This window comes from Hypomesus nipponensis, chromosome 9, assembly GCF_054491055.1.
Source record: "Hypomesus nipponensis isolate SF chromosome 9, ASM5449105v1, whole genome shotgun sequence".
NCBI classification, from domain to species: domain Eukaryota; kingdom Metazoa; phylum Chordata; class Actinopteri; order Osmeriformes; family Osmeridae; genus Hypomesus; species Hypomesus nipponensis.
Genome location: NC_140369.1, coordinates 23,539,284 through 23,550,050, shown reverse-complemented (window position 1 = coordinate 23,550,050; position 10,767 = coordinate 23,539,284). Strand labels below are relative to the sequence as shown.

General features: G+C 41.3%; 1 protein-coding gene and 1 non-coding gene across 2 annotated transcripts; both read right to left on the bottom strand.

Annotated features, from left to right (window-relative positions):
• Positions 1-701: 701 nt before the first annotated feature.
• Positions 702-4,012, bottom strand: rplp0 (ribosomal protein, large, P0). The gene is made up of 8 exons (XM_084705454.1): positions 3,879-4,012; positions 3,273-3,383; positions 2,951-3,126; positions 2,419-2,506; positions 1,955-2,101; positions 1,527-1,712; positions 1,013-1,153; positions 702-897 (listed from the first exon to the last, which is right to left on the bottom strand). Exons 2-8 carry the CDS (start codon positions 3,324-3,326, stop codon positions 745-747), a joined length of 945 nt encoding a protein of 314 aa, XP_084561580.1. The 5' UTR covers positions 3,327-3,383; positions 3,879-4,012; the 3' UTR covers positions 702-744.
• On the bottom strand, positions 2,573-2,701 carry LOC146273566 (small nucleolar RNA SNORA63). The gene has a single exon (XR_014767031.1). It is a non-coding gene; the product is annotated as a small nucleolar RNA SNORA63 (small nucleolar RNA).
• Positions 4,013-10,767: the final 6,755 nt, after the last annotated feature.

The following is a 10,767-nucleotide window of genomic DNA, read 5'->3' as shown; positions in this document are numbered from 1 at the left end:
CCCATTACCACAGCTCAACCAGCAAACACAAACATGTTCCGACAATAATCTGGTATGTAATTGCAGGCTAAATGGGCAAGATTTGATTTAGATTGAGAGCAGTTTCCATTCCCTGCTAGTGTCTGGACACAGTTCTACATTGACGGCAAGCCACTCAGACCATCGTATTTATCCAGACAGAACCTGAAGGCTAGTTGTGGGCAATGTTCCCACAAATTTCTCAGCACTGAGCTCAGTACTCTGAGCAGTTCTGCAAAGAAGCCCGCTAGCTTTCTCAGAAAGCTTTACCAGCCTACCTGGACCATTGCGTCAGTTTGGATCAATTTCACCAAGCCATTCAGTTTTAAATGTAAAACTGCCCCTTTTTATGGGCGCCTGTAAAGCTAATGTTCCTGATTTCATTGCCAGTCAAAGCCTGAGCTGAGGGCCGGGCTCGTCGCTTTGTTAAAAGCTTGCGTGTAGTCTAGTGACATTGAAATGTATGAAGTGGGCTTCCCCGCATTTGGCCGATCAACTTCACATTTATTGGCTTTATGCAAGTGTGTGGCCTGAAGATCTAGTGTGCGAGTACTTCAACTGGTCTGTGCAGTCAAGCAGCTCTGAAGGAACATTGGTTGTGAGTACAGTATTGTCGTTTGTCAACTTCCCAGGATTTGCAGTCATACAATTTTTAAGTTCTGCCTTAAAAAAACCCAAAAGACTTCTCTATTGAATTGTTTATTTCAACTCTGCAAAAATGAGAATCTAGTCAAACAGCCCAAAGCCCATGTCGTCATCAGACTCCTCAGACTCCTCCTTTGCTTCTTCCTTGGCAGCAGCGGGAGCAGCGGCCACCTCGGCAGCAGCAACCGGGGCTGCCACAGCGAAGGCAGAAGGGTCAGCCAGGAAGGCCTTAACCTGCAGGAAGAGAGAAGGTCATCATCTAAAGAACCCATGAGCTTTAAGTGAACACAGGATTTGACCAAGCACAACCTTTTTTGCTACCAAACTGAATCCACCATACGAGTTATACCTTGTCTGCCAGAGGGAAGGAATACTCCGTTTCAACAGCAACAGCCAGAACTCTCTTGTAGCCATTGATAATGGAGTGGGGGATGGAAGCCAGGGTGGGGTAGCCGATCTCCAGACACACACTGGCAATGTTCCTCACACCCTAAACAAAAGGTCAAATGTCACATTAGCCTGAGGCAATATTGTCTCAGCAGTTTCCCTACCTTCCTCCCCATGTCGAGTGAATCCTCAAATAATCGGGCAAAGTGAAAGAAATTCACTGTCTGAATGAGGCATTAAGTGTACTTTGTCTGAGACCAACGTCCCTGCCAGTCATGGGATGCAGACAGACAGGGATAGCAGGCATCAGGTGACTGTGTGCAGGGGGAACGACAGTACAGCACTACACACGCTGCTCTGTAACTTATCCTGCAACTTTTGTAGGCATTCAATAACAGAACAACAATTTGGGCTCAGTTTTGGGAGTGATGTCAACTAGTGACGGAAGGGGCCTGAGCACAGAGGGGGAAGCTCACCTCCAGGAACCTGGCTTGGAGTGCAGCTTCTGTGATGTCAAGCACCTCAGGGCTGTACACACTGCCATTGTCATACACCTGCTGGATGCCCAGTCCGTACGAGAAGGGGGAGATGTTCAGCATGTTGAGAAGGGTTGCCTCGCTGGCACCCACTTTGTCTCCAGGCTTGATGAGCTGCACATCACTCTGGGTGCCAGAAAGAGAAACCTCATGTAATTAATTTGCTTCACCTCATACATCAACACTGCTGGCTTTTCATCCTTAGGACAACATTATAGGTGGTCTTCACATAACATTACCATTTCCAAGTTTTGCTCCTATGACCAGCAACTGCCATAACTTACACTAGTGTATTTGCTACTAGGCAAACAGCTCAGTCTGAATAGAATTGCCATACATTAGGCTTAAACACTGCTTTAGCAACTTACCAGGATTTCAATAGTTCCTCTGGAGATCTTTGTGGTAATGCCTAAAGCCTGAAAGAAGGAAGTCTTCTCAGGGCCCAGACCTGTATTTTGAGCTGGCACGGTGACCTCACAGGGGGCTACGGCACCAGCACGGGCTGCAGCTGGCACCTAAAGGCAAAGTTAGTTAGACTTAAGGGTTTCTAGCTCTTGTTTACAATCATGTTCAATTGACCAGATGGGACTGCAATTGTCTGAAACCAGTGTCCCAGCCAGTCATGGGATGCAGACAGACAGGGATAGCGGGTACCAGGTTACTGTGTGCAGGGGGAACGACAGCACAGCACTACACAAGCTGCTCTGTAACTTATCCTGCGATGCCCAACTAGTTCAATAAAGGCAAGATTTTAATCTAGCGTTCTGACGTTATCCAGATGGATTCTTGCATGGATTCAAAAGGCATGTCCCCTTCAAAACTAAGAACTCACCTTGTTGGCCAGCAGCAGGTCCCTGATCTCAGCCAGGTCCTCCTTAGTGAAGACAAAGCCCACATTACCCTTAATGTGTGGCAGCAACCTATGGAGATGGACACGCTAAGCATTAATGCAAAACCATCCAACAAATTACTTTTAAACTAGTAAAGTGTCTGAGACCAAGCGTCCCTGCCAGTCGTGGGATGCAGACAGACAGGGATAGTAGGTAACAGGTTACTGTGTGCAGGGGGAACGACAGTACAGCACTACACAAGCTGCTCTGTAACTTATCCTGCAACATTCTCCCACAATAAACCATCAGACCATAATCTAAGCAGTCTAGGATAAGGTTCTCATCTTTGAAACAGACTACAGGAGCAGATGTTAATGTTGCCACCAATATTGTTGCGCAGTCACCCATATTGTATGTCCTGCTGCATACACTAGTGCATTCTCGTTCATGGGAGAACCTACATATTGTTCTTTTTTTCTAGTGCCAGTTAGTTTAAAATTTCCTGACCTAACAGGTCAGCAGATCTGAACTTACTTCTCAAGGGCTGGGTTGTTTTCCAGGTGGCCACGGATGGCTTTGCGCATCATGGTGTTTTTACCCATGAGAACCACAGCCTTCCCACGCAGAGACAGACGGATGGTCTGCATCTGCTTGGAGCCCACATTGTCTGCACCCACAATGAAGCATTTTGGATAGTCATCCAACAATTGCTGCAGTCAAACAGGTAAACACATGAGTAACTCTTTAGAATTAAAGACATGTTATTGTTGAAATTTGTTAATTTTAGAGCAAGTTACCATTATGCAGTGTACTGACTACTTTGCCTGAGTTAAGAATGCAAATCTAAAACACTTACAATAATTTTCAAAAAATAGTTGGACTTCCACGTGGCCCTGTCTTCCCTGGGCATCTTTGCAGTGCTTCCAAGGATCGCTTAACAGCCGGTTTAAAGACAAGGTGGTAATTTCTAAAATGAAAAAGGCATCTTAACTAGCGAAGGTATAAAATCTGTATACACATGAACATTTAAGCCACAATGCATTGACATCAACTTGTTAATTGTGGTATACAGACCCGTCATCTAACTAGCCAACTCACCGACATAAAATCGCAATACAGTTATCAAGTTCAATCTTTAATATTTACACCAGCACGTTATACGTGTTGTCTAATTAGCTTGGTACCGTTTCCATACTCGTTTCTTTGCCGTTAATACTAGTTATACATAAATGACAATATGTAATGTAGCTACCAAACCACACGCGGTGCGCAGCCAGGACTAGCCAAATGGCTTACAGGCCGCAACGATAATTTAGACATATTCGGATAACTTAAGTAAATGTAGCTGAAATCACATTACATTTTAAATATTGAGGTAAGTATGCAACGTATTAGCAGTAAAACCTGGTTTAAATAAATAGCGTTATAAAAAAGATACCTACGTAGTGGAGATATATCTTACCTCGCTGTAGGGTCGCGTGAAAGAAAGAGACTTCTAAAATGAACGGAACAGAATATGTAGGAAAACATCCACCAATCGAAACACAGAACGGCTCTGTCAAGTCTCTGTTCATTGGAGAACAGCTTATCAATCATTTTAGTCACGACCCTGTCGAGAGGGGAAATTACGTCGTAATGCACGAATCGCTCAGTTCCGTTTCAGTCCCCCCACATAATCAGTTTGGTCTGGTTTGGTTTTTAACATAAGTGGGAAAATGTATTGCCAAAATAATGTATGACTTTTGATATACATTAACTCGGATTGGCATGAAACGGGATTTCCTTAATAAATTGATTTATAAATGTATATTTGTATAAAGACAAGGCGGAGGACACTCGAAGCGCCAGTAAAACACACACAGCGTTGTACGAAGGTAGGACGTTCCTTAAAGGCGGAACCCAAGCCCCCACCCCTCGCTCCTCGGCTTGAAGCAACGGCCCCGGTGGGTGTAGGTGGTATTACATTAACGGTTAGGTTCCCGTGTCTTCCGGTCGTTTTTATTCTATTAACTCCAGTCAACATTTACAAAACAATCTCCCCAAATAATTGTTGTTCGATTCTCAAACCTGGCTCATACTACTGGATTTTTCATAGAATAATTTTTCCTGATTTTTGCTAAGATTGAAACCAATCCGAAATGGGTAAACTAGCAGCCCATTTATTTGCTTACGTCAAGAAAAGTTGCCTGCAAATGTGCTCGCGGATACTAACAGGGCACGAGCACAAAAGTTCCCATTGGCCGATAGCCGATTTTCATTGAGCTGAATGAGCCATCGATGAGCACAGGGAGAAATGGCTTGAGTAGCCTGCCTTGTTGTAGCAAGTTTAGCAAATCGTTGTCACACATACATGAAATGTTGTTAATATAGTTTATTCCCGTTATTTGAAAACAGATTAGATTTTTTGTAATTTAAACATTCATGACATGATGGCAAAATATATTATATTAAACGCGAGCATAGATTGTTGACATGTCTGTCTGGAGCAAAGACAAAGATTAATACTTTAACTGTTAACCACAATAGGAAATTATATATATTTAAATAAGATTAGTCTTGCCTTCAGAAGCTTTTGTTAAACACACCCATTATTCTGTTTTTGATCGTGTCATCAAGCCAGACTGTTTTTGTGGGACAATGAAGGTCCTCAGTGACTATGTTTCACCCCCACTTACATCTGATGGAAACGTCTTGTAGCCTATATGTGTGACGGGTATGTAACGGACGTGGTTTTGCTAGCAAACACCATCAGAGGTATCTGGCCGCACCGACCAGGAGTCGAACTCACCACCTCTGACATGCCAAGCGCAACCACTACCAGCTACGCCAAAGAAAAGCTAGCTATTCGTTGACGCGGGTGGCCCATTACATACCTGAGGAGTGAGTTTCACCGATTCACACCGGCTACATTCACCCCTCTGAAACTCACTCCGGCGGCTAGCTATGGCTAACCTAGCGAGATCCGGGTCACGGCACCAATGTGACGGGTATGTAACGGACGTGGTTTTGCTAGCAAACACCATCAGAGGTATCTGGCCGCACCGACCAGGAGTCGAACTCACCACCTCTGACATGCCAAGCGCAACCACTACCAGCTACGCCAAAGAAAAGCTAGCTATTCGTTGACGCGGGTGGCCCATTACATACCTGAGGAGTGAGTTTCACCGATTCACACCGGCTACATATGGTTCTATGAATATGCCCATTTCAAAGGCAAATGTTCAATAAAGTATATTTTAGACACACTTCTCGAGTTTTTATTTATTACATTATTAACACGTCTTGTTAGATCATGTTATATCCATTAATAGAAGTTTGGGTTTCTAGGTTGAACATATAAAACACAGGTCACATTTCGACACTGATGTGAAATTGAAAGCAGTGTGAATTTCGTGGCATTTTGTTTGAATATAAAGTTGACAGTAAGCTATGGTAAGTCTGCATTATGGAAGATTTCGGTTACCAAAATAACTATTAAGCTTTCTTTGCCTGGCGAGAACAACGACGGAGCTGTTCATGTTAACAGTTTATTTCATCCGATACAATGCGTTGGAAATCATACTCATATCACGAAGAAAAAAAGCAACATATGTGATGAGTTCGATTTAGAATAGCCCTATATTTAGCCCTATAGCCCAAAAAACAAGTGAAAGGAATACTATACAATGACAGAATACATTTCCGTTAAGTTTGGATCATGTGTCTAATTCTTATCGAATTCATATAGAAATGAATGGGGACGCCATCTTGGAAGACAAAAGTAGCTTACTCTAGTTATATTAACTCTATGGGCGTAACTGGGGCTGATCATTGCCCTATGCATAGGTCTAATAGGTTACATACGGTGTTATTAAATATGTTTTCTATTTCAATTATGGTCTTGTTGTCAGTTATTAATGATTCTATACTATTTTAACTGTCGTTAACTGTAGACTACAGTAGTGAAATATTTAATACAGATGCAGAACAAATTACTTGTTTGCTTGTTGTTACATTAAATGACCACACGGTTTCAAGTTTCAAGTGTTTTGCAATGCGGTGGCCCTGAAGTGCAAACCACACCCCCTAATATGAGTACATCCACCAAATGAAAACACTCCCCCCAAATACGAGTCAACTCCCCCCAAATAGGATGACTTGCTCACCTCCCCCAAATACAAAGACACTCCCCCAAATGGTAACAACATTACATGAACTCAAAAACACATTAGACTACATTAACTCAAAATGTGAAGGGTTGGTACTACACTTCATCGCTGATTGGATGCAGTAGGAAATAAGAAATTGATCGACTGAAGTATAAAATGCAATAGCTTGACAGAGTTGCGTGCAGGAGGACATTTGTTTGGCTATCGAAGAATGTAGCAAATAGTAGGCTACTTATGCAAAAGTGTAAATTGCGTGTTAAATGTAAAAATTGATAGCCAAACAACCACCCTGGTCCACGTAACTCTGTCATTATCATGATGAAGTTGATCGTTTTGGTTGGAAGAAAAGAAGAAACATGTTATCAATTCAGAGTCATGACTTGCACCACTCTTTATTTTAATCAGGGACATTCCTATGAAATAATCTTAGATATGCTGTTAACGTTTCACAACCTAAAATAGGTATGCACTAAAAACGAAGTTGAAGGAAGCAGGACTTTTCAGAAGAAAAACTAATTGTCCGTTAAGCACTATTATCCAGAGCCGGCCCAAGGCATAAGCGAACTAAGCGGCTGCTTAGGGCCCCCTGGCCACCAGAGGGCCCCCAAGAGCACATGAAATTACAGTTTAATGTGCTGTGTTTCTTCGATTAAACTAGGGCTGTCCCTGACTAAGATTTTCTTTGGACAACCAAAACTCAACAAAAACGACTAATCGAACTTTGAAACGCTTAAAAAAAATAAAACGTACAAACATTTCCGCGATCTGACCCAATGGCTGCTGGACATTGCAGATTCAGCCGCCAATAGCCTACTTATAATAAGACTCGTATCGCCAGTCCTGTTGTAACCGAATGCCGATGGTATTTAGTATATCTTACAATGCACTACAAATTAAAAATATTGTTTGTTTCACATGCAAATCATCAGAGCGCGCTAATCACTGCCCGAACTTGCAGCATGCGAACTTAAAAGCTGAGTGGGGAACGTTGCAACAGAGAAAGATTATGTTGTCTTGGCCGGAGAAGATAATGTCATTCGATTTGGATGTGATTCTTATAATAGGCTTATTCGTTTTTCAACCCAGGGCGTTAGCATGAGCGAAGTTGGGCTAGACCAACTTACGTTTTTCAGGTGGTAGGCTACATCATATTCAACGTCGAACTATGAAAAATCAACCGTTGTTGGCAGAGTTTGCATTCAACGTTTTTCGAGTCACCCGGTACTTTGTAAATGTACTTTAATAAAATGCTGCCATACCACAGATTTCTTTGCCATTTTGACTAATAACACCGACAAAGTAGGCTATGGCAGAGTTTGTAGTTCTGCAGCCAATTGTGCTCGTGCCGTGTGCAAAATACCAAACCAAAACAAAGCGCAGATTTACGAAAGGAAAAACAGTAACACCTTTTCTTTTAAATTATGTATTTTTAGAGTTTGATTATTAGTCTTAAATAATATAAAAATCGATTAGTCGACCAAGTGGGGACAGCCCTAGATTAAACGCTGCCCTCGATTAAACGCTGCACCAAAAATGAACATTGTGTAATAAATGCCGCCCCAGAAATACGGTAGGAGCAGCATGTCCTGAAATACCTAGTAGCAGCTAGTCATTTTAATAAACATTCTGTTGTGTTGCACTCGGGGTCCACTGCTAGCTATGGGTTTCAAATATCTAAACATAGCTAGCTACCTTACTTAGCAAATGACTCTAGCTAGAAGGGAATAAACATTAGAAGGGAAGCTTACGAAAAAAAAAGCAAATAAAAAAAAGAATAGCAGTCTAGCCTATTGCTAACACCTGTCTAGATTATCTATTGAAAGAACTGGAGGGAAGTAGGTGCTCTTGCGTTAGCAAGCTAAACTAGTTTACATGGCTACAGTAGGTAGTCTAGGTGTTTTCGCTATCTAGCTATTCTTGCATTCCTTGCAAATCAGCATTAACAAAAAGCAGATGAGATAGAGCTACCTAGTGTAACTAACATTGATATTTGATTGTTGTTTAATCGGTGATTTAGAAGACCGTACTGTCCAAACTATCTGTACGAACATTTAATGTAGTAAACTAACATGTTAGCATGCTAGCGCAGACAGCCTAGAATACCCTATTTCTTAGATTAAACGTCGCCCATAAACGCTGCCTCAAATATACGGCGCACCAAAAATGAACAATATGTAAATCGAAGTTTAATCGAATAAATATGGTAATTAAGAAAAAATGATAATAATTGGCGACGCCGATGGCCCCCAAATCATTTCTGCTTAAGGCCCCATAAAGGCTTGGGCCGGCCTTGCTATTATCCATTCATTCATTATTTTATTATGACATTTTTATTTCACAAAATACCAGCTTTATTATTGGGGGTGCTCACCCCTTCGGCGAACACAACCATTGTTCTCTCACAAATATTTTTTTGTTTATTTTCGCCCACCTAAGGATAAGTCTTTATTTGGACTACATACACAACGCCTGTGTCAAAATGTTCGTCTTGGTCTTGATTGTGTTGCTTGTATTTTTATTTACGTTCCGTTTTACAGTTTAGGAGGTTACAATGTTTTTGTGACAAAAAAGTGCCTTTAGTCAACGAAGGGTACTCAATGCTAGCTACGTCACCACATTAGCACACGTTAGCAACGACGCATGGATTGATGTGCAGTTGCACAGGGAGTATCGTGCCGTGGTGTACAAGCAGCACATGTACATTTAAGCATATCAAGACTTGTATGTACAGTAAGTAATGTCACATTAAATAATATATATAAACCAAAGCTTGTGTGGCGTGTCGCTGTTTTCAATGCCACAGCCTAAATTTTATGTCAAAAGAAACATTCTAATTTCTGGCGCTTTCAAACAACCCCCTCAGTGACGTTTGGTTAGCAACAGCAGCTAGCTTGCTTGTAGCAAACTTCTTTTGAATTAGCCATTTCCCCCAAAATTAATGTCAAAATTATTTACGTTTTGGGGGGCATATTTTCAGTTAGCGGACGGTACCGTTTGAATCACAATTCCATCTGAAATACTGCCGGTGACAACATTGTTACAGTAACTTGTTTCAAGGGGGTTCGCTTGTTTCAAAGGGGGTTCTGTACGGTGGCCCTGAAGTGCAAAACCCAACGGCAAATAGGAAAACACGACTGACTGTCTTTTAACAGGAAGGAGAATACCTATTTTGAAAACATGAATCCCTCGAAGATACTTTCGCTATTTTTAAGAATGATTTTGATGCAATGCATACATATGACATGATAGTTGATATGTTGTCAACCAATCACAACGTCAGGATGAGTATAAGCACTTTAAGTCACGTTTGTCAAATTAGTTGTAGTTATTGGTGTTAGTTGGCATACAAAGTTAGTCCTCTCTTATTAGCATAGTTAGATTAGAGCTAGCAACAATGAATTGCAGATTAAGGGTTCTTATCGTCCAGCTAGCTCTCAATGCTCGGCAGAAATGTCTGGTCCACTCACTAAAAATAAACATGACCCTCTCACTGGACATATTGTATAAAAAAATGTTTTAATGAATGCAATTGGTTGCCTTGTATATTCTGTTCTATTTACCAAACTCCTTTCTTGTCATAAATTGAGCAGTTGCTGGTTTGATTGCTATCTAGATTAGATTCAACTTGCATCAAGTAGGCTACTACAAATATAAATGTTCAAGTATTTTATTGTCAGATGCACTGGCAGACTGGGCACTGAAATTCTTAGGACAAGAAGCATAGCAACCTGGCATTACATAAGTACGTTGAACATAACAAATGTTAACGTGATCAATTGTAAGTGGGCTGATTAATAAAAAAAATGTGTTTAACAAGACCCATTTATTCAACAGTCGAAAGTTAAATGTTCAGTAGAACAATAGTCCTCATTAGGCTACAGTACGCAGCTAGCATAGCCATTTCTAGCTCAGCTTCGCAATATGGCTGCCTATTGTTATAGGTTAATCATGTAATACCAAAATGTTAGTGAAGTATGAGACATATACATGATGCAACACACCAGTAACCAACTGATATTATGTGTTAGTATACCAAAAATGGCCGGGTTTCCCAGATTCGTTAAGAAGCTCTTAACGCTAAGATCTTCTTAGGAACGTTCTAAGAGTGCTGTAGAACGCTCTTAGAACGTTCCTAAGAAGCTCTTAGCGTTAAGTACTTCTTAACGAATCTGGGAAACCCAGCCAATGTCAGTAAATCTAAAT

Bases quoted from the DNA above. Each gene is read 5' to 3' on its own strand.
- rplp0 (XM_084705454.1), bottom strand. From the start codon at position 3,326: ATGCCCAGGGAAGACAGGGCCACGTGGAAGTCCAACTATTTTTTGAAA. The intron at 1,713-1,954 runs GTAAGTTGCTAA...TCTGGCACCCAG, and splicing joins GAGGAACTATTGAAATCCTG to AGTGATGTGCAGCTCATCAA. The intron at 1,154-1,526 runs GTGAGCTTCCCC...CCTTTTGTTTAG, and splicing joins TCCAAGCCAGGTTCCTGGAG to GGTGTGAGGAACATTGCCAG.